The following is a 22,969-nucleotide window of genomic DNA, read 5'->3' as shown; positions in this document are numbered from 1 at the left end:
GCTACTCCAGAGGCTGAGGCAGGAGAATCGCTTGAACCCGGGAGGCAGAGGTTGCAGTGAGCAGAGATCATGCCACTGCACTTCAGCCTAGGCCACAGAGCAAGACTCAGTCTCAAAAAAATAATAATAAATTTTTTAAAAAAAGAAGAAACAATATATATCAACATGAAAACAAACCCAATATTTAAGAGTAAAAGCAAGTTTACAGGACTTGTGTGTGCACGTGTGTAATTTTGTATACATGTGTACTTAGAGAGAGAAAAGACATTTCAAAACAGTTTTGGGTGCCTCTGGAGGCTAGGATGGGCAAGACTTTCACTCTATTTTTATATACTTCTGTATCTATTTTTTTTCATTTATTTATTTATTTAATAGAGACAGGGTCTTCTATGTTGCCCAGGCCGATCTCGAACTTCTGGCCTCAAGTGATCCTCTTGCCTCAGCCTCCCAAAGTGCTGGCATTACAGGGGTGAGCTCCTGCACCCGGTCTGTATTTTTCAATTTTCCAAAAAGCATATATGACTTCTTTTTTTTTTTTCCAAGATGGAGTCTTGCTCTGTCAACGCAGGCTGGGGTGTAGCGGTGTGATCTCAGCTCACTGCAACCTCCACCTCCTGGGTTCAAGCGATTCTCCTGCCTCAGCCTCCCGAGTAGCTGGGGTTATAGGCACGTGCCACCACGCCCAGCTAATTTTTGTATTTTTAGTAGAGACAAGGTTTCACCATATTGGTCAGACTGGTCTTGAACTCTTGACCTCGTGATCTGCCCACCTTGACCTTCCAAAGTGCTGGGATTACAGGCAAGAGCCACCATGCAGGCCCAGGCTCAGTTCTATCACCTTAGGCAAATGTGTTTGCCTTTGTGGGCCTGTTTTCTCCTCTCTAGGAGGGGTGTCTGAAACAATAGTAGCACCTATTTCAGTGGCTTCTATATGCCAAGCACTATGCTAAACAGTTTCCCCATCATAGCTCCAGGAGCTAAACATCAACCCCATTTTCAGATACGAAAACTGAAACACAAGTGTTGGAATCAGAATGAACTCAGATTTAGCTCACCCCCAAAAGCCATGTTCTCCCCATTATACCACTCTCCCAGCCACCTCTTGCCTCGTGTCTCACCATTTCCTGGTACTGGAACGTACTTAAACCTAGGCCTTATGACTAAAATTCTCTACCTGGAAAATGCTATCATTCTAAATCCCTGGTCACTTATATTATTGTTATGTTTATGCTGTATCAAACTCTAAAACAGGGTGTCTCAACCTTAGCACTACTGATATCTGGATTGGAAAATTCCTTGCTGTTGGGGGCTGACCTATGCAATGTAGGATGTTTAGAAGCATCCCTAGGTAGCACCCCACACTTCAGCAGTTATACCAAACATGCCTCCAGACATACTGCCAAATGTCCCCTTGGGGAAAATCACCCTGGATTGAGAACCACTGCTCTAAAAGAAAGAAAAAGCCAAACTCCTGTATGAACTCAAAATGAAAACTGTATTGAAAGGAAATTTTGAATCTAATAAATATTTGTACCTCCATGATTCTTTAACTTTACCAGTTTGGGTTAATGTTAACGCCAAGTATCTTACAATTATTGGCCATGTGCAGAACACCGTACCAACTACACATAAATTAATTACCCGAGAATTAGGGAAAGAAGGAGTTAGGATAAATCTTGCCCTCTCAACAATAACTCCACTTCACACCTACTGAAATTCATCCATGCCTGAGAGGAGCAGGGCCATGTGAGGCCACTGATGATGAAGGCGTTAATATGCCAACCCAAAATATGCTGCCCTGGCATACTAACTATTTTGAGTTAAAAGCACTTGAAAAACAGCAGGTGCAAGAAGATCATTCTGACTTTCCTTCTGTTTCTTAAAAGCAGGAGATAAAATTCCCTCCCTATGCCAGAAGTAAAGTAACATTCTTATCATCAAGGACTGGGGGAAATTGGAAATTGAGGTCAAGGGAAACGTGTACAAACCAACCTTGTTAGACTAACGCTTATCCTCCCAGCCACTTCTCTACCCAGTTAACTCAACCCAAGCCCCTCTGCCATGTCACACTTTCATCATTCACTACTCTTTGTCTAATTCAGCATATAAGTGTTCAACTCTGTGTCTTTGAGCGTTTATTTATTATTTTTTTTTTGAGACAGAGTCTCGCTCTATTGCCCAGGCTGGAGTGCAGTGGTATGATTTCGGCTCACTGCAACCTCCGCCTCCTGGGTTCGAGAGATTCTCCTGCCTCAGCCTCCCGAGTAGCTGGGACTACAGGCACGTGCCACCACGCCCAGCTAATTTTTGTACCTTTAGTAGAGACGAGGTTTCACCATGTTGGCCAGGATGGTCTTGATCTCTTGAGCTCATGATCTGCCCGCCTCAGCCTCCCAAAGTGCTGGGATTACAGGCGTGAGCCACCACGCCCCGCCGAGTGTTTATTTCTTTATGAAGGCTCCCATGCCAAGTGAAACTTGTATTAAATAAGTCTGTATGCTTTCCTCCTGTTGATCTGTCTTATGTCCATTTAATTCTCAGGCCCAGCTGAAAAACTCTTAAAGGATAGAGGTAAAACTCTGCCTCCTCTGCAATGAGAATGGTATTTTCAACAGAGAACAGCAGGAACTGAATTCAATGTTGATTTTATTTCAACTAAATAAAGCAATGCACAAGTCACCTGGGCAGTAAGCTTAACTCCAGGAGCAAAAGCCAAGAAACAAGGATTCTTTTTTTCTTTAAATTATCCATCACTACACATGGCTGTCTTCCATACCTGCTCTCAAAAAATGTGTGTTAACAAATGTCATGTAAAGAAACACAGGAAAAGAGAAAAAGGGGAAATGCAATTTATCTAGTCTGCCAGTGAAGGTGTTCTCTCCATCTTCTTTTCTGTAAACTGCTCCATCAGCAGGGTCCATTTCGAATGATTTTAATATTATGACCACCTTCCCTGCAAATTGAACAATCATAGAAATACATTTATTACCTACCATACTGAAACTGTCTCATTATTTGTGTTAAAAAGACCCATGTAGATATACATTAGATTCCTTCCACGGCTACACTTATTTAATCATTTTTAAAGCTAAATCTAGGAAACAAAGAGGGTGAAAGTCCCCACTCTGCCATTTTTTTCCCTAACCCTAGGGCACAGGACACTAACCCCAAAGAATCACTCAGAGAGCTGGGCATGGTGGCTCATGCCTGTAATCCCAGCACTTTGGGAGGCCAAGGTGGGTGGATCACTGGAGGTCAGGGGTTCGAGACCAGCCTGGCCAACATGGTGAATCCCCATCTCTACTAAAAATACAAAACTTAGGCTGGGAGCAGTGGCTCACGCCTGTAATCCCAGCACTCTGGGAGGCCGAAGTGGGTGGATCACCTGATCACCTGAGGTCAGGGGTTTGAGACCAGCCTGACCAATATGGTAAAACCCCATCTCTACCAAAAATACAAAAATTAGCCAGGTGTGGTGTCACATGCCTGTAATCCCAGCTACTTGGGAGGCTGAGTCAGGAAAATCGCTTGAACCCGGGAGGTGGAGGTTGCAGTGAGCCAAGATCTTGCCATTGGACTCCAGCCTGGGCAACAACAGTGAAATTCTGTCTCAAAAAAAAAAAAAATTAGCCGGGCGTGATGGCGCATGCCTGTAATCCCAGCTACTCTGGAGGCTGAGGCAGGAGAATAGCTTGAACCTGGGAGGCAGAGGTTGCAGTGAGTCGGGCGACAAGTGAGACTCAGTCTCAAAAAAAAAGAATCAGAGAAGACCGACTAAGGTCAAATAATGAATCCCTGCTATATACAAAGCTGCACACCTGAAGGAGCAGTGACAGTCACCTGGTCAGGTGTGCTACATGAAGCATATCAAGTATCATACACTCATTACTTAGCATTCTACTAAGCAGAGTCAGTAAGTCCCACTTCCCGACTACTAGTACAGGGTGTACAGACCACCTACACATGCCCTTTGAATTAAAAATAAAATTTAATACTCCACAGAGTTTAACTATTAAATAGACTCTTAATTTTAGGAAATTTCACATTTGTGAGCAATAACATAATTTGATTACCTGGCCTATAGTTGACTAATCACACATCTCATTGTTTAACTTGACCTGAAAAATGCACTGAGGATTTTGCATCTCTTTAAGCATCACCCTGAAAACTCAGAACTACCATATCACCTTTGATTCTTACATCCAAGAAAACTGTCACTACCTCCTAAGTAATCAAAATTCAACAAAAGAAATGAAGATGCCAGGCGCGGTGGCTTACACCTGTAATCCCAGCACTTTGGGAGGCCGAGGAGGGTGGATCACTTGAGGTCAGGAGTTCAAAACCAGCCTGGCCAACATGGTGAAACCCTGTCTCTACTAAAATAAAAAATTAGCCAGGTGTGGTGGCGGGTGCCTGTAATCCCAGCTACTCTGGAGGCTGAGGCACGAGAATTGCTTCAACCCAGGAGGCAGAGGTTGCAGTGAACCAAGATTGCACCACTGCACTCCAGCCTGGGTGACAGAGTGAGACTCTGTCAAAAAAAAAACAAAGAAATGAAGAAAACTTGGCTAGTCTACAGCTGTAAAATCATGTTACCTGATTTTCATGCACAGAGTACATTCATTGGCATAAGTGGACATGTCACTGCCACACACAGGGTTAAAGTGTCTGGGACATCCTGGTAATCTATACTGAGCGCAGTTTGGCTGGAAAAAAGAAAGAGAGAAATTCGAGAATGACTTGAGACACACTCACATAAAATAGTTCAGAGGAGAAAATGTCCCAGATCTCCCTAGATTTCCTAGAATCATTCAATAAAAATATTTTTATTTTCCAGAAAAATTTTTTCTTTTCCTTTTTTTTTTTTTTGAGACAGAGTCTCGCCCTGCAACCTCCACCTCCTGGGTTCAAGCGATTCTCCTGCCTCAGCCTCCCAAGTAGCTGGGATTACAGGTGCGCGCCTCCATGCCCAGCTAATTTTTGTATTTTTAGTAGACAGGGTTTCACCATGTTGGCCAGGCTGGTCTCAAACTTCTGACGTCATGATCCACCCGCCTTGGCCTCCCAAAGTGCTAGGATTACAGGCGTGAGCCACTGCGCCTGGCAAAAAAAAATTTTCTAATGCAAAAATCAGATACAATGTTGGTGTGATGGTTCAATACATATTATGTAAAAAAAGGACCTCGGCCGGGCGCGGTGGCTCACGCCTGTAATCCCAACACTTTGGGAGGCCAAGGTGGGCAGATCACCCGAGACTGGGAGCTCGAGACCAGTCTGACCAACATGGAGAAACCCTGTCTCTACTAAAAAATAAAAAATTAGCCGGGCATGGTGGCGCATGCCTGTAATCCCAGCTACTCGGGAGACTGAGGCAGGAGAATCGAATGAACCTGGGAGGCGGAAGATGCGGTGAGCCGAGATCACGCCATTGCACTCCAACCCTCCAACCTGGGCAATGAGAACGAAACTCCACCTCAAAAAAAAAAAAAAAGGACCTCAGAGGCTTCAATCTGGCTGATTTTTAAATGCAAGTCTGAGACATGCCTCCACACCTACTTTTTTATTGTCTAGCTTCATAATTTGCACTTCACTAAAATCTCCATGTGGATGTTCTATTAAATTCCACCTTAATCCCTTGCCTTAATGCCAAGACAAAATCAGGAATCTAATCTTTCAATCTGAACTTTTAAGGCACTGACATTTAACCAAAAACATTAAAGAAAGCAGGAAATTCAGAATTGAAGCAAATGTGTGCCAAAGGAAAAATGTTCAAAACAGGTTCATCATCTATGGAGGCTCCAAATTTCACCCCACAAGATACTAACTACAGGAAGAGTTCAATCTGGGCAGACATTGCCCCAAAACTTCCTCTCCACTCTCTGGAAGAGGGCCACTGCACATTTATTATTCCTTAATGTCATTTTAATTCTCATAGAAGGGCAGAGCATGGTGGCTCATGCCTGTAATCCCAGCACTTTGGAAGGCTGAGGCAGGTGGATCACCTGAGGTCAGGAGTTCGAGACCAGCCTGGGTCAACATGGTGAAACCCCGCCTCTAGTAAAAATACAAAAATTAGCCAGGGGTGGTGGCACATGCTTGTAATCCCAGCTACTCTGGTGAAACCCCGTCTCTAGTAAAAATACAAAAATTAGCCGGGGGTGGTGGCGCATGCTTGTAATTCCAGCTACTCGAGAGGCTGAGACAGGAGAATCGTTTGAACCTGGGAGGCAGAGGTTGCAGTGAGCCGAGATTGTACCACTGCACTCCCGCCTAGACAACAAGAGCGAAACTGTCTCAAAAAAATTACAATCTAAAATAAAAATAATTCTTATAGAAGGATATGATAAAATGTTAAACAATTATCTGACCTTTATACTCTAGAGCAGGGGTTTCCAACCATCAGATCACAAACTGGTACTAGTCCATGGCCTGTTAGGAACTGGGCCTCCTGTTAGCAGAGGCAAATGGCTGGCCAGTGAGCATTATCAACTGAGCTCCGCCTCCTGTCAGGTCAGCGACGGCATTAGATTCTCATAGGAGCACGAACCCTATTGTGACACGGGCACGCGAGGAATCTAGGTTGTGCACTCCTTATGAGACTTTTTTTTTTTTTTGAGACAGAGTTTTGCTCTTGTTGCCCAAGCTGGAGTGCAATGGTGCCATTTCGGCTCACTGCAACCTCTGCCTCCCAGGTTCAAGCAATTCTCCTGCCTCAGCCTCCCCAGTAGCTGGTATTACAGGCGCATGCCACCACGCCCAGCTAAGTTTTTGTATTTTTAGTAGAAATGGGGTTTCACCATGTTAGCCAGGCTGGTCTCAAACTTCTGACCTCAGGTGATCTGCCCGCCTCAGCCTCCCAAAGTGCTGGGATTAAAGGCATGAGCCACTGCACCTGGCCCTTTTTTTTTTTGAGACAAAGTCTCACTCTGTCGCCCAAGCTGGAGTGCAGTGGCGCAATCTTGGCTCACTGCAACTTCCGCCTCCCGAGTTCAGGCGATTCTCCTGCCTCAGCCTCCCAAATGGGTAGGATTAAAGGCATCCACCACCACGCCCGGCTAATTTTTGTATTTTTAGTAGAGACTGGGTTTCACCATGTTGGCCAGGATGGTCTCAAACTCCTGACCTTGTGATCTGCCAGCCTCAGCCTCTCAAAGTGCTGGGATTACAGGCATGAGCCGCCACACCCTGCTGAGACTCCTAACTAACGCCTGATGGTCTGAGTTTCATCCCAAACCATCTCTGCCCACCCCACCCCATTCCTCAGTCCATGGAAAAATTGTCTTCTACAAACTGGTCCCTGGTCCCAAAAAGGCTGGGGACTGCTGCTCTAAAGCTTTTTTCCTGAAAGGTTCTTATATCGTTTACTGGTATAATCACTCATTTACAGATGTTACGGGAGACACAAAGACAAAGAAAAGTTGGATCCTGCCTATAAGAAGCTTAGGATCGAATAAGGCAATTGAGAAATACACATGCTGGTCTTGAAGAAAGGGTAAATTTAATATAGAAGGCTGGGAGAATGTCTACCGCAAGGAAATAAAATTGATCAAGCAAAGGCACAGCGGCAAGAGAAGTGGTTGGCATTGGAGTTAACAGTTTAAAGGAACCTCCAAAACTCTTTTATGGTTTTTTTTTTAAAAAAAGAGGTGGCCAGGCGCGGTGGCTCATGCCTGTAATCCCAGCACTTTGGGAGGCCGAGGCAGGTGGATCACGAGGTCAGGAGATCGAGACCATCCTGGCTAACACGATGAAACCCCGTCTCTACTAAAAATACAAAAAATTAGCCAGACATGGTGGTGGGCACCTGTAGTCCCAGCTACTCGGGAGGCTGAGGCAGGAGAATGGCGTGAACCCAGGAGGCAGGGCCAGCAGTGAGCCGAGATCATGCCACTGCATTCTAGCCTGGGTGGTAACAGAGCAAGACTCCATCTCAAAAAACAAACAAACAAACAAAGGCTGAGGCAGGAGAATCACACGGGAGGCAGAGGTTGCAGTGAGCCAAGATCACTCCATTGCACTCCAGCCTAGGGGACAAGAGTGAAACTCTGTCTCAAAAAAAAAAAACAAACAACAAACAAACAAACAAACAAAAAACACAGCACTCAACAAACTAGGAACAGGAGAACTTCCTCAACCTTATAAAAGGCATCCATAGAAAAAACAAAAACAAAAATAAAATAAAATAAAAGGCATCCATGAATAACCTAAGCAAACATTCTACTCAATGGTAAAGGACTCAATGTTTTTCCCTAAAATCAGAAAAAAAACACAAGAATGTCCACTTTCACCTCTTCTATTCAACACTATACCGAAGTTTCTTGCCAGGACAATTACTCAAGAAAAATAAATAAAATGCACCTAGATTGGAAAGGAAGAAGTAAAACTATCTCTATTCAAAGATGACAGAGGGCTGGGCACAGTGGCTCATGCCTGTAATCCCAACACTTTTGGAGGCCAAGGCAGGCAGATCACTTGAGGCCAGGAGTTTGAGATCAGCCTGGCCAACATGGTGAAACCCTGCCTCTACTAAAAATACAAAAATTAGCCAGACGTGGTGGCAGGCACCTGTAATCCCAGCTACTTGAGAAGCTGAGGCAGGAGAATCGCTTGAACCTGGGAAGCGGAGGTTGTAGTGAGCTGAGATTGTACCACTGCCCGCCAGCCTGGCGAAAGAGTAAGACTGTGTCTCAAAAAACAAACAAACAAACAACAAAGATGACACAATCTTGTTATATAGAAATTCCTAAGAAATTCACACACACACACACACACAACTATTATTACTAATAAACAAGGCCAGGTACGGTGGCTCATTCCTGTAATTCCAGTACTTTGGGAGGCTGAGGTGGGAGGATGACTTGAGGCCAGGAGTTCAAGACCTGCCTGGGCAACATAGCAAGACCCCATCTCTACAAACAATTAAAAATTAGCCATGTGTGGTGACCTGTGTGTGTAGTCCTAGCTTCTCAGGAGGATGAGGCAGAAGGATCACTGGAGCCCAGGAGTTCAAGGTTATATTAAGTTATGATCATGCTATTGCACTCTAGCATGAGCCACAGAACAAGACTCAGTCTTAGAAAAAAGAAAAAGGACTAATAAACAAGTTCAACAAGGTTGAAAGATACAAGATCAATATATAAAACTCAATTTTATTTCTATACACTAACAATGAACAATCTGAAAATAAAACTAAGGAAACAATTCCACTTACAATAGCATCAAAAAGAATAAAACATCTCTAGGGCCAGGCGTGGTGGCTCACACCCTTAATCCCAGCACTTTGGGAGTGCTGGGATCAGCCTGGCCAACATGGTGAAACCTTGTCTCTACTAAAAAAATATAGGCCAGGCACAGTGGCTCATGCCTGTAATCCTAGCACTTTGGGAGGCCGAGGTGGGCGGATCACCTGAGGTCAGGAATTCAAGACCAGCCTGGCCAACCTGGTGAAACCCTGTCTCTACTAAAAATACAAAAATTAGCTGGGCGTGGTGGTGGGTGCCTGTGATCCCAACTACTCGGGAGGCTGAGGCAGGAGAATCACTTGAACTCGGGAGGTGGAGGTTGCAGTGTGCCGAGATCACACCACTATACTCCAGCCTGGGTGACAGAGTAAGACTCCATCTCAAAATAAATAAATAAATAAATCAAATATATATTTTATATCTATATCTATATACAGATATATATATACACGAAAAAAAATTAGTTTGGCATGGTGGCAGAAGCCTGTAATCCAGCTACTCGCGAGGCTGAGTCAGGAGAATCACTTGAACCTGTGAGGCGGAGGTTGTAGTGAGTCGAGATGGCTCCACTTCACTCCAGCCTGGATAACAGAGTGAGACACTGTCTCAAAAAAAAAAAAAAAAAAAGAATAAAACATCTAGAAAGGCCAGGTGTGGTGGCTCACGCCTATAATTCCAGCACTTGGAGAGGCTCAGGCGGGCAGGTCACGAGGTCAGGAATTCGAGACCAGCCTGACCAACATGGTGAAACCCCATCTCTACTAAAAATACAAAAATTAGCTGGGCGTGGTGGCACACGCTTGTAATCCCAGCTACTCAGGAGGCTTAGGCAGGAGAATTGCTTGAACCCAGGAGGCAGAGGTTGCAGTGAGCCGAGATCACACCATTGCACTCCAGCCTGAGCGATAGAGCGAGACTCCATCTCAAAAAACAAACAAAAAAAAAACATTAGGAATAAATATTTACAAAGCATAAGACATGTATATTGAAAACTACAAAGCATTGTTGAAAGAAATTAAAGGCCTAAATACATAGAAAGACATCCCATGTTCATGGATCATAAGACTTAACACTTTTAAGATGGCAATACTCTCCAAATAGATATACAGGTTCAATGGAATCCCCATCAAAATCTTAGCTATCTTTTTTTGCAGCAGAAACTGACAAATTGATCTTCAAATTCAGATGGAAATATAAGGGACTCCAAATAGCCAAAACATTCTTGAGTAAGAAAAAAAGGTTGGAGGATTCACATTTCCTCATTTTGAAACTTACTATAAAACTACAGTAATCAGGCCGGGCGCGGTGGTTCACGCTTGTAATCCCAGCACTTTGGGAGGCCGAGGCAGACAGATGACCTGAGGTCAGGAGTTCGAGACCAGCCTAGCCAACACGGTGAAACCCTATCTCTACTAAAGATATAGAAATTAGCCGAGCATGGTGGTGCACGCCTGTAATCCCAGCTACTTGGGAGGCTGAGGCAGAAGAATCGCTTGAACTCAGGAGATGGAGGTTGCAGTGAGCCGAAATCGTGCCACTGCACTCCACCCTGGCAACAAGAGTGAAACTCCATCTCAAAAAAAAAAAAAAAGTGTGGCACTAAGGATAGAGGAGGATAAACTATGAGAAAGCACCAGAAGGTACAGGTAGAAAAGTAGGCTGTGTCGATGAGGTTAGACTTTCTCTGTGGGCAATGAGAAGTCCTTGAAGATTTTGCACAGAGACATGCTACATTCAGTCGAGGTTTTAGAGACTAATTGCAGCAGCAGTGTGTAGCAGGAACTGGAAAGTGAAGATACCAAAAGGATGGGGAAAACCCATTGAAAAGCCACTATGCTAATCTAGGTAAGAGATAATGGGGGCCCTAAATTAGAGCAGTGGCAATGGAAATAAGGAAGAAAAACCAAAGATCGATCTCTCTGTCTCTCTCCCTTTTTTCTTAAGACTGGTCAAGTGAAGCAGTGGAATGGAAAAGGAACAGAGAAATCTGTGGTTGTGATCAATTACTTGTAAACACCACTGCACAAAAACTAGCCAAACCAAAGATCTCTTGTGTGAGTCATCCTTTTAACAATCCTGTCAAAAGACAGCAGGTCCAGGCCAGGAGTGGTGGCTCATGCCTGTAATCCCAGCACTCTGGAAGGCCAAGGTGGGTGGATCCTGTGAGGTCAGGAGTTCGAGACCAGCCTGGCCAACATGGTGAAACCCCGTCTCTACTAAAAATACAAAAAAATTAGCTGGGCGTGGTGGCACATGCCTGTAGTTTCAGCTACTCGGGAGGCTGAGGCAGGAGAATCACTTGAACCCGGGAGGCAGAGGTTGCAGTGAGCAGAGATCTCGCCACTGCACTCCAGCCTGGATGACAAAGCAAGACTCCGTCTCAAAAAAAAAAAAAGACAGCAGGTCCTGCAGCACTTGCCTTGCCTCCTGAGTGTGAATGCCTTCTTAAATTCTACATGTAGGAACTCACTCACTTTACCCTAATCCCAGCCTTGAAACGAAGGTACCATAACTCCCATTTTCTAAAAGAATATCAAATCCAAGCAAACTGAATCACTGACTAAAAGTGTTATTGGGCATCCGTGAGATGCTGAAGACTGAGCAACAAATAGCAAATAAGACATTATACCTGACAACATGCATACAGTTTCCTGGAGGACATAGGCAAACAGGCAATTACAATCTAATGCTGTGATGGAGTAGAGAAAAGCACTGGATCTGGAGTCAGACTGCCTAGATGAGAAGCATAGCTCCACCACTTCCATGTGACCTTGGCCAAGGGGATAATAATGAAATAATGATCCCTACCTCGCAGTACTGTGAAAGATGAAATTAGTTATTATATATGAAGCATTTAGAACACTGGTGTGGCACGTAGGTATCTAAGTATTTATTATTATGATGGTGATGATGATGCAGTATAGGTAAGCACAGAGAAAGTGTGTGTGTATATATATCTACATCTCTACTTTAGAGGAAGGGAATCGCATGGGAAGGCTTCCTGGAAGAAGTCTACTCTGAGCTGAATGCTCAAAGTTAACCTGCTGAAGTCAATATCCTGATAGGTCAAATACTGTCTATCTTACAACATCATTGTGAGAATTGAGAGACCAAATATACAGACAATGACTAGTCCTTATATAAAACAGAACTCTGACCCACAACCTGCAGCATCCTGTCCAGGAACCCAAACCATTATTGAGAATAACCAGGCCCGGAGGCCAGCCGGCTATAAGCCAGACTTGAAGGAAATCAGACTGCTATCTCTAGTGACAGTCCAGGAAGCCAAACAACAACCCCTTTAACAATCAGCCCAAAATGGCTAGGACTTTTTTTTTTTTTTTTTTTTTTTTTGAGATGAAGTCTCACTCTGTTGTCTGGGCTGGAGTGCAGTGGCATGATCTCAGCTCACTGCAACCTTTGCCCCCCAGGTTCAAGCGATTCTCCTGCCTCAGCCTCCCCAGTAGCTGGGATTACAGGCACGTGCCATGATGCCTGGCTAATTTTTTGTATTTTTAGTACAGACGGGGTTTCACCATGTTAGCCAGGATGGTCTTGATCTCCTGACCTCGTGATCTGCCCACCTCGGCCTCCCAAAGTACTGGGATTACAGGCGTGAGTCACTGCGCCCGGCCGCAAAATGGTTAGGATTTGATTACTAACTGACAGCTTCCATAATTTCTGTCCTTGATTCCAACTTAGGACAACCAGAGAAAACCAAATACACAACCCTAACCCATACCATAGAATGTTCCGCTTCTAGTTAGCTCACCTACAGCTTCCCTGTGCCAACAGCCTCCAATCAGGCCATACCTGAAACCATTCCTTTTTTCCACTATAGTTTTCCCAGTCTTCTCTTTGACTCAAGTCCCTACTCAAATGCAAGTGACAGTGGCTGACTCTCTTGCTATAACAAGCCCTGAAAAACAGCCTTTGCTTGTTCTCATTTGGTTGGTCTCCATTTACATCCTCAGAATTTAATTTGATAAAGTATATAAAATATCTAGTACAAGGCATAACTTTTTCTAAGGACCTTTTGAATCTTTAAAGGAAATATTAACACAAAGACTGAGCTGTTTTCAAGTAAAATTTACACTTTTATCTGAATCAAAAGGCCTGCCTGACAACCTGGTTTTAAACGCAGTCCTCAATGGTTTCAAAAGTGGCAGATCAGACCTGAAAGCCAGCCTCCCTCCCAAACGGTTTCGGGCTTCACTGTATTAGTAGAAACAGTAGAAGTGGTTTCCTACTTACCGGTCTATATTTTGAAAACAGACCAAATTGAGGGATCAGAGAGGCTGTAAGAAGAAAGCATAGACATTTTACGGTATAGGATCAAGGTAAGGTATTGTTCATGAGGATTTTTTTTTTTTTTTAATGAAGTCTTGCTATGTTGCCCAGGCTGGTCTTGACCTCCTGGGCTCAAGCGATCTTCCTGCCTAGGCCTCCTAAAGTGCTGGAATTTGAGGCGTGAGCCACCACATCCAGCTTCATAAGGATGTTTTAAAATCCAGTTTGGGATTTATCCAGGCCACATCTTCTATTTTCCCCTCTAATGCCAACCTTCTTTAAACTGTCCCCATCCCACTTCCCCCAGAAAGGATATTGTTTTTTATGGCACCTCTCCCCAAAAGCACATAGAAATAACATTTGGTTCTGTTCCCATTAGAATTGGTTGAGAAAGGACTTTGAAGCTATGGAATAAAAGTCGCGCTAGCGCACTGCAGCTTCAATTCCTGGTCTCAAGCGAGCCTCCCGCCTCAACCTCCGGAGTAACTGGGACTACCGGCCCAAGCCACCACACCTGGCCAAGGAAGTAAGACCTAATTAATAGTTCATGATGTTATTTTCCTTTGCAACTCGGGGTAACAAATACAAAATTTAATACAAGAAGTGAGCATTTTAACTCCATTTTAAGAGAGGTGTCCAGTGTGGCTGGACTAAAGCCCCTTTCTCGTAAGCATCCACAATTCCTCATTCCTGCACATCTCCTCCCGTGGGACCATACATAAAAACCCAACTCCTCATCTTGGGCACCTGAAAATCTACGTTAACAGACAAAGTGCTCTAGACGGCAGGTGTTCTTAGAGCTGGGAGCGAAGACCAAGCAAGAACTAAAGAGGGTGGCTGACTCCACAAAGCCACCCCCACAACCCCCAGTTCGCGCTCCTCCACCTGGCAGGTCCTCTGGGGAACCGCCAGTAACGGGCGCGCGGGTACCGTCGCCGACGCCGCCCGGAGCCGGGCAGGGTCCGCCGCTGGCCTGACTCCCTCTCCCGCTTTTCTCCGGAGGTCCCCGCTCGCCAGGACCGCTCCGAGCGCTACCTGCGAAGGTAACTGCCAGGAGCAGCGGCGCCAAGCGCAGCACCGCCAGCGCCATCCTCCTCCCGTGCGGGCCGTCTAGCCCCTGCGCTCTGGTGCCTGCGCCACTAGCAGGGAGCGCTCGCGCGACGGGGCGCGGGGAGGGCGGGGGAAGGGGCGGGGCGAGAGTGGGAGGAAAAGCAGCCGTAGGTGGCGAGGGAAGAGGGGCTGTGGGAAGAGGAGCCGTGAAGGGTTGGGGGAGAACCAGGAAGGGCTGGGAAGGAGAAAGGAAGAAGGACGGTGGAGGGGGCCATGGGGAAGGAGGGGCGACGGAGATAGAGGAAGGGGCAGTTGTTCCCCCACACCTTCTCCTCCCCCCGAGGAGACGAAGGGGAAGACCTGTCCCTCCGACATACGAGAACCTGTGAGAGCCCTAGGGAACCCTCGTGCAGCTCTTGGGAGCTCTGTCAATCAACACCTATTTCTTAAGCATCTACTAAGTCCCAGATAGTGTTTCGTTGCTGAAGACACAGCCCTGACCTCGACAAAGGAGGTCCTTGCTCTCAGGAAGCGTTCTGCCTTTCCCTCTTTTAATATATTTTTTAACTATTTGAGTTGACACATAATGATTGTACATATTTATGGGGGTACCTAGTGATATTTGGATACATACAATGTGTAGTGATCAAAACAGGATAATTAGCATATTCATCACCTCAAACATTTATTATTACTTTGTGTTGAGAACATTCAAAATCTTCTCATCTAGCTACTTGAAAATACATAATAAATTATTATTATTATTATTATTTAAATTTCAGACAGGGTCTCGCTCTTTTACCTACCCAGGCTGGAGTGCAGTGGCACGATCTCAGCTTACTGCAACCTCCACCTCCCAGGTTCCAGTGATCCTCCCACCTCAGCCTCCCTCCCAATTAGCTGGGACCACAGATATATGCCACCATGCCAAGCTAATTTTTGCATTTTTTGTAGAGAGGGGTTCTCACCATGTTGCCCAGGCTACTCTCAAACTCCTGGGCTCAAGCAATCCGCCCACCTTGGCCTCCCAAAGTGCTGGGATTATAGGCTTGAGCCACTGTGCTCGACCTTTATAATAAATTATTGTTAATTGTCGGCACCCTACAATGCTATGAAACACTAGCACTTATCCTTTCTACCTGGCTGTAATTTTGTATACTTTAACCAACCTCTCCCTATCCCCCTATCCTTCCCAGCCTCTAATAACTACTGTTCTACTCATTACTTCTGTGAGAAATAATTTTTGCCAAAGAGGCTGAGCAAGTTAGTGCATTAAGGCCAGGTGTGGTGGCTCACACCTCTAATCCCAGCACGTTGGGAGGCTGAGCCTGGTGGATCACTTGAGCTCAAGAGTTCGAGAGGAGCCTGGGCAACAGGGCAAAACCCCGTCTCTAAAAAAAGTACAAAAATTAGCCAGGTGTGGCCATTGAGCTGAGATCGAGCTACTGCACTCCTGCCTCGGTGGCAAAATGAGACCATGTCAAAAAAATTTGGCCAGGCACGGTGGTTCATGCCCGTAATCCCAGCACTTTGTGAGGCTGAGGCAAGTAGATCACTTGAGGCCAGGAGTTTGAGACCAGCCTCGCCAACATGGCAAGACCCCATCTCTACTAAAAATACAAAAATTAGCTGTGCATGGTGGTGCGCACCTGTAGTCCCAGCTACTTGGGAGGCTGAGGCATGAGAATTGCTTAAACCCAAGATGCAGAGGTTGCAGTGAGCCGAGATGGTGCCACTGCACTCCAGCCTGGGCGACAGAGTAAGACTCTGTCAAAAAAAAAAAAAGAAGTGCATTAGCAGATCCACTTTTTTTTTTTCTGCTTCTTATGCCTGTGTGTCAAATGATTCTGTAATATGCTGCCTTATCAGTAATGGTCCAGTCTGGAAAACACAAAGTTTACTAGGTATTTCACTAGAGATAATTTAGTATAAGGAATTGGCTAATCCAGTAGGGATAACTGAAAAAAGCAGAAAGGGAAAATGAGGTAACACAGAGATAAAGCCTTTAGGAAGTAGGCATCATGCCTCGGTCTAGGGGAACAAATGGAATAGGTTGGGATTCTCAGAACTAGAAATTTGGAGGAGAGGTCCTGGAAAGCTGGGACTCAGACCCATGGGAAGGGGGTGCTGCTTGGCTGTGCAGGTGGCTCTAAGAGTGTGTGGAAAAGCTGAAGACTGGAGCCGGGCGCAGTGGCTCACACCTGTAATCCCAGCACTTTGGGAGGTTGAGGTGGGTGGGTTACTTGAGGTCGGAAGTTCGAGACCAGCCTGGCCAACATGGTGAAACCTTGTCTCTACTAAAAAATACAAAAATTAGCTGGACATGGTGCCATACTCCTGTAATCCCAGGTTCATGAGAATCTCTTGAACCTGGGAGGTGGGGGTTGCGGTGAGCCAAGCACACCACTGCACTCCAGCCTGGGCAACAGAGTGAAACTCTGTCTCAAAAAAAAAAAAAAAATGCTGGAGACTGGAGCCAGCTGATTCTGTCAGAGTGATGAAGAGTCATTGCTGTGGCACTGCTGAAAGAAACAGCCAGCAGGCAGGAGCCAGTCCCTTCTCCCTCCTCCTGCCTTCCGGTGTCCCCGGACACACCCTATGGGCATAACCTTCTGGAAGCCAGCTGGAAAAGCAGAAATGAGGTCTGCTGAGACCTGGCACCACATAGCAGAGTGTAGAAGGGGGAGTGTAGAGCTGATGGAGAATCACCTTATGACTGGCATGTTCCCATGCCCACCCTTGACCTTAGCAACCTCAAGGGCTGGAACAAGAAGACACTGTGCAGTTTTCAACTCCACTTGGCACCACACGTGGCTGAGTTCTGGCTGGAATCCTGTCTGAGGCCAAGGGGTAAATTTGAAATGAGTGTTAGTACTTTTCTAAGTCACATCACATTCAGTTCTTTGAATAACAGTCATAAAATGGTCATGGGTCATTTTGCTGAAGATTCTTATCAAGGATTGATAAAATATAATTTATATATAAAGCTTTTCTCAACTGTGTTGGATGTCTGTTACCAAATGACATGTGCACTTGCTTACAAACACCTTTGATGCTCTGGGAACACAAATCTGACCCCAGACTCAGGGACAATGCTCAGAGGTGTGTGAGTAGGAATTTCAGCTTCAAAAGAAAAGCCATTTACCCCTCAAGATAGATTTCTTATAAATGTATGTGTGTGGATATAGCTGCCTTTAGGTTATTTTGTTTCAAAGAGTTGACACTGACTGGCAGGGTGGCTCATGCCTGTAATCCCGGCACTTTGGGAGGCAGAGGCAGGCAGATTGCTTGAGCCCAGGAGTTGGAGACCAACCTGGGCAACATGACAAAACCCTGTCTCTAAAAAAATACAAAAATTAGGCTGGTGTGGTGGCATGCACCTGTAGTCCCAGCTACTCAGGAGGCTGAGGTGGGAGGATCACCTGAGCCTGGGAGGTGGAGGCTGCAGTGAGCCATGATCACATCACTGCATTTCAGCCTGGGTGATAGGAGTGAGAACTTGTCTCAAAAAAAATATGTTGATAATTATACCTTAGAAATATTTTCTATCATGGTGCTTTTCACATGTTGTCTCAGCATTTGTGAGCCAAGAACAAGGGTCAAAAAACATTTTCTGTAAAGGGACAGATAGTAAATACCATTGACTTCTTGTCACAACTAAACTCTGCCATTGCAGTGCAAAAGGAGACATAGACTATAACTCAATGAATGGGCATAACTGTATTTTTTTTTTTTTTTTTTGAGAGAAGATCTTGCTCTGTCACCCAGGCTGGAGTACAGTGGTGCAATCTTGGCTCACTGCAGCCTCAACCTCCTGGGCTCAAGCGATCCTCCCACCTCAGCCCCACAAGTAGCTGGGAATACAGGCATGTGCCACCACACCCAGCTAATATTTTTGTATTTTTTGTAGAGGTAGGTGATATGGTTTGGCTGTGTCCCCACTCAAATCTCAACTTGAATTGTATCTCCCAGATTTCCCAAGTGTTGCGGGAGGGACCCAGGGGGATAATTGAATCATGGGAGCCAGTCTTTGCCATGCCATTCTCATGATAGTGAATAAGTCCAGGAGATCTGATGGGTTTATCAGGAGTTTCCGTTTTTGCTTCCTCCTCATTTTTTCTCTTACTCCCACCATGTAAGAAGGGCCTTTCACCTCCCACCATGATTGTGAGGCCTCCCCAGCCATGTGGAACTGTAAGTCCAATTAAACTCTTTTTTCTTCCCAGTCTCATGTATGTCTTTATCAGCAGCATGAAAATGGACTAATACAGTAAATTGGTACCAGGAGAGTGGGGCGTTGCTGAAAAGATACCAAAAATGTGGAAGTGACTTTGGAACTGGATAACAGGCAGAAGTTGGAACAGTTTGGAGGGCTCAGAATAAGACAGGAAAATGTGGGAAAGTTTGGAACTTCCTAGAGACTTGCTGAATGGCTTTGCCCAAAATGCTGATAGTGATAAGGAGAATAAGGTCCAGGCTGAGGTGGTCTAAGATGGAGATGAGGAACTTGTTGGGAACTAGAGTAAAGGTGACTCTTGTTATGTTTTAGCGAAGAGACTGGTGGCATTTTGCCCCTGACCTAGAGATTTGTGGAACTTTGAACCTGAGAAAGATGATTTAGGATATCTGGCTGAAATTTCTAAGCAGCAAAGCATTCAAGGGGTGACTTGGGTACTGTTAAAGGTGTTCAGTTTTATAAGGGAAGCAGAGCATAAAAGTTTGGAAAATTTGCAGCCTGATTATGCGATAGAAAAGAAAAGCCCGGACAGGCACAGTGGCTCACACTTGTAATCCCAGCACTTCGGGAGGCTGAGGTGGGCTGATAATCTGAGGTCAGGAGTTTGAGATCAGCCTGGCCAACATGGTGAAACTCCATCTCTACTAAAAGTACAAAAATTAGCCAAACGTGGCAACGGGCACCTGTAATCCCATCTACTCCAGAGGCTGAGGCAGGAGCATCGCTTGAAGCTGGGAGGCAGAGGTTGCAGTGAGCAGAGATGATGGTGCCATTGCACTCCAGCCTGGGCAGCAAGAGTGAAAGAAACTCTGTCTCAGGAAAAAAAAAAAGAAAAAAATGCTGGGTGTGGTGGCTCATGCCTGTAATCCCAGCTACTTGGGAGGCTGAGGCAGGAGAATTGCTTGAACCTGGGAGGCGGAGGTTGCAGTGAGCCGAGATCACGCTATTGTACTCTAGCCTGGGCAACAAGAGGGAAACTCCATCTCAAAAAAAAAAGAAAAAAAAAAGGGCCAGATGCAGTGGCTCACGCCTGTAATCCCAACACTTTGGGAGGCCAAGGTGGGTGGATCACATGAGGTCAGGAGTTTGAGACCGGCTGGACCAAGATGGTGAAACCCTGTCTCTGCTAAAAATACAAAATTAGCCAGGCGTGGTGGCGCATGCCTGTAATCCCAGCTTACTCAGGAGGCTGAGGCAGGAGAATCACTTGAACCTGGGAAGCAGGGGTTGCAGTAAACCGAGATCACTCCATTGCACTCCAGCCTGGGCAAGAAAAGCGAGACTCTGTCTCAAAAAAAAAAAAAAAAAGAAAGAAAGAAAGAAAAACCCATTTTCTGGGGGGAAATTCAAGCTGGCTGCCGAAATTTGTATGAGTAGCAAGGACCCTAATGTTAATCCCCAAGACCATGGGGAAAATGTCTCCAGAATGTGTCAGAGACTTTCACTGCAGCTCCTCTCATTACAGGACTGGAGGCCCAGGAGGAAAAAGTGGTTTTGTGGGTGGGGCCCAGGGTCCCTGTGCTGTGTGCAGCCTAGGGACTTGGTGCCCTGTGTCCTAGCTGCTCCAGCCATGGGTGAAAAGAGCCAACATACAGCTCAGGCTGTGGCTTTACAGGGTGGAAGCCACAAGTCTTGGCAGCTTCCATGTGGTGTTGAGCCTGCAGGTGCACAGAAGTCAGGAATTGAGGCTTGGGAACCTCCGCCTAGATTTCAGAAGATGAATGGAAATGCCTGGATGCCCAGGCAAAAGTTTGCTGCAGGCCAGGGCCCTCATGGAGAACCTCTGCTAGGGCAGTGTGGAAGGGAAATGTGGGGTGGGAGCCCCCACACAGAGTCCCTACTGGGGCATTGCCCAGTGGGGCTGTGAGAAGAGGGCCACCATCCTCCAGACCCCAGAATCATAGATCCACTGACAGTTTGCACTGTGTGCCTGGGAAAGCTGCAGACAACAACGCCAGCCTGTGAAAGCAGTGGGAGGGAGGCTGTACCCTGCAAAGCCACAGGGGCAGAGCTGCCCAAGACCATAGGAACTCACCTCTTGCATCAGCATGACCTGGATGTGAGACCTGGAGTCAAAGGAGATCATTTTGGAACTTTAAAATTTGACTGCCCCGCTGGATTTTGGACTTGCCTGGGCCCATAACCCCTTTGTTTTCACCAATTACTCCCATTTGGAATGGCTGATTTATCCAATACCTGTACCCCCATTGTATCTAGGAAGTAACTAGCTTGCTTTTGATTTTACAGGCCCCTAGGCAGAAGGGAATTGTATTATCTCAGATGAGATTCTGGACCGTGGACTTTTGGGTTAATGCTGAAATTAGTTAAGACTTTGGGGGACTGTTGGGAAAGCATGATTGGTTTTGAAATGTGAGAACATGAGATTTAGAGGAGCCAAGGGTGGAATGATATGGTTTGGCTGTGTCCCCACTCAAATCTCAACTTGAATTGTATCTCCCAGGTTTCCCATGTGTTGTGGGAGGGACCCAGGGGAAGGTAATTGAATCATCGAGGCTGGTCTTTCCCATGCTATCTCGTGATCGCCAAGTCTCATGAGATCTGATAGGTTTATCAGGGGTTTTGACTTTTGCTTCCTCGTTTTTTCTCTTGCTGCTGCCATGTAAGAAGTGCTTTTCGCCTCCCACCATGATTGTGAGGCCCCCCCTAGCCATGTGGAACTGTAAGTCCAATTAAACTTCTTTTCTTCCCAGTCTCAGGTACATCTTTATCAGCATTGTAAAAATGGACTAATACACGGGGTTCTGCCATGTTGCCCAGGCTGGTCTCAAATTCCAGAGCTCAAGGGATCTGCCTGCCTCAGCCTCCCAGAGTGCTAAGATTACAGGCATGAGCCAGTGTGCCCAGCTGGCATAGCTGTATTCTAATAAGACTTTACAAAAATAGGCAGCAGGCTGTATTTAGAATATGGGCCTTAGTTTACTGACCTTAAGCCGAACATACCCAAAAAATGGCCATGCAGACCACTGGCATGTTTATTAGAGGGTAAAACCAGGTGCAAGCTAAGAGATCCGTTTTGTGGTTAATCCTTGTGGTTTGGTTTTTTAAGTCATTTTTTAGGTATTCATTGCTGCTTAGGTCACCATAGCTCAAAATGAATAAAAAATTGATAAAGTGTCTAGACAATTTAGGCAAAAGAAAATTTTTTTTTAGTCTTCTTATCTGGTCACTACATTAAAAATCATGTTTTTTATCATGAATTATCTAGCTAATTCTGCCTATAGAAGTCTGACTTTCAACTTTAGTTTTCTGTCAATTTCTGCTGCTCCCCTTGTCATCATAGGGGCCTAGAGAGGAGCTTTCACTGTTTCTCATGCTACAGCCTACTGAGATCTTATTACTAACCCCATCAAAGCATATTATCCAATACCTGCTTAATATTCAATTCTAGGCTTTTGAAATGCAGCCATAGGCATAAAAAAGCAAGCTCTGTTATACCAATATTAGCTCAAAATGAAACATGGACTTAAAATATGAAACTTTAAAATTTTAGAGAAAAACATAGGAGAAAGCATTTGCTCTGAAGGCAAAAAAAAAAAAACAAAAAACAAACAAACAAAAAACCTATACAGAAGATGAGGCTGGGTGCAGTGGCTCATGCCTATAATCCCAGCACTTTGGGAGGCCGAGGTGGGTGGATCACCTGAGGTCGGGAGTTTGAGACCAGCCTGGCCAACGTGGTGAAACCCTGTCTCTACTAAAAACAGAAAAAATTAGTTGGACGTAGTGACGCATGCCGGTAATCCCAGCTACTCAGGAGGCTGAGGCAGGAGAATCGCTTGAACCCGGGAGGTGGAGGTTGCGGTGAGCCGAGATCACACCATTGCACTCCAGCCTGGGCAACAGAGTGAAACTCTGTCAAAAAAAAAAAAAAAAAAAAATGGAAGATGAAAAGTAGGAAGGCTCAGTGGCAAGCACCTGTGATGTCAGCTACCTGGGAGGCTGAGGCAGAAGGATCACTTGAGCTCAGAAGTTTGAGGCTGTAGTGTAGGCCAGGTGCAGTGGCTCACACCTGTAATCCCAGCACTTTGGGAGGCTGAGGTGGGCGGATCACCTGAGGTCAGGAGTTCGAGACCAGCCTGACCAACATGGAGAAACCTCGTCTCTACTGAAAATACAAAATTAGCCAGGC

At 45.5% G+C, this 22,969-nt stretch overlaps 1 protein-coding gene across 4 annotated transcripts; it reads right to left on the bottom strand.

The window, feature by feature from the left end:
- Positions 1-2,629: 2,629 nt before the first annotated feature.
- On the bottom strand, positions 2,630-14,888 carry SPINK2 (serine peptidase inhibitor Kazal type 2). 4 transcript variants are annotated; one of them, XM_024246056.2, is made up of 4 exons: positions 14,568-14,723; positions 13,497-13,540; positions 4,597-4,706; positions 2,630-2,953 (listed from the first exon to the last, which is right to left on the bottom strand). In XM_024246056.2, the coding sequence occupies exons 1-4, from the start codon at positions 14,620-14,622 to the stop codon at positions 2,908-2,910; spliced, it is 255 nt and encodes an 84-aa protein (XP_024101824.1). In that variant the 5' UTR covers positions 14,623-14,723; the 3' UTR covers positions 2,630-2,907. The 4 variants fall into 4 exon arrangements, with proteins under 4 accessions (XP_024101824.1, XP_024101819.1, XP_024101820.1 ...); XM_024246051.3 differs by having other exon boundaries at positions 14,418-14,708; XM_024246054.2 differs by lacking the exon at positions 2,630-2,953 and having other exon boundaries at positions 4,604-4,706; positions 13,497-13,500; positions 14,418-14,888.
- Positions 14,889-22,969: the final 8,081 nt, after the last annotated feature.

The sequence above is a fragment of the Pongo abelii genome, chromosome 3, assembly GCF_028885655.2.
Source record: "Pongo abelii isolate AG06213 chromosome 3, NHGRI_mPonAbe1-v2.0_pri, whole genome shotgun sequence".
NCBI lineage: Eukaryota > Metazoa > Chordata > Mammalia > Primates > Hominidae > Pongo > Pongo abelii.
The sequence above is the reverse complement of the archived record's forward strand: the minus strand, read 5'-3'. Positions and strand labels throughout refer to the sequence as shown.

Coding starts and splice junctions, on each gene's coding strand:
- SPINK2 (XM_024246052.3), bottom strand. CDS start 14,622: ATGGCGCTGGCGGTGCTGCGCTTGGCGCCGCTGCTCCTGGCAGTTACC. Junction 2,954..14,417: donor TTCCCCAGAGGACCTGCCAG/GTGGAGGAGCGC, acceptor TTCAATTTGCAG/GGAAGGTGGTCATAATATTA.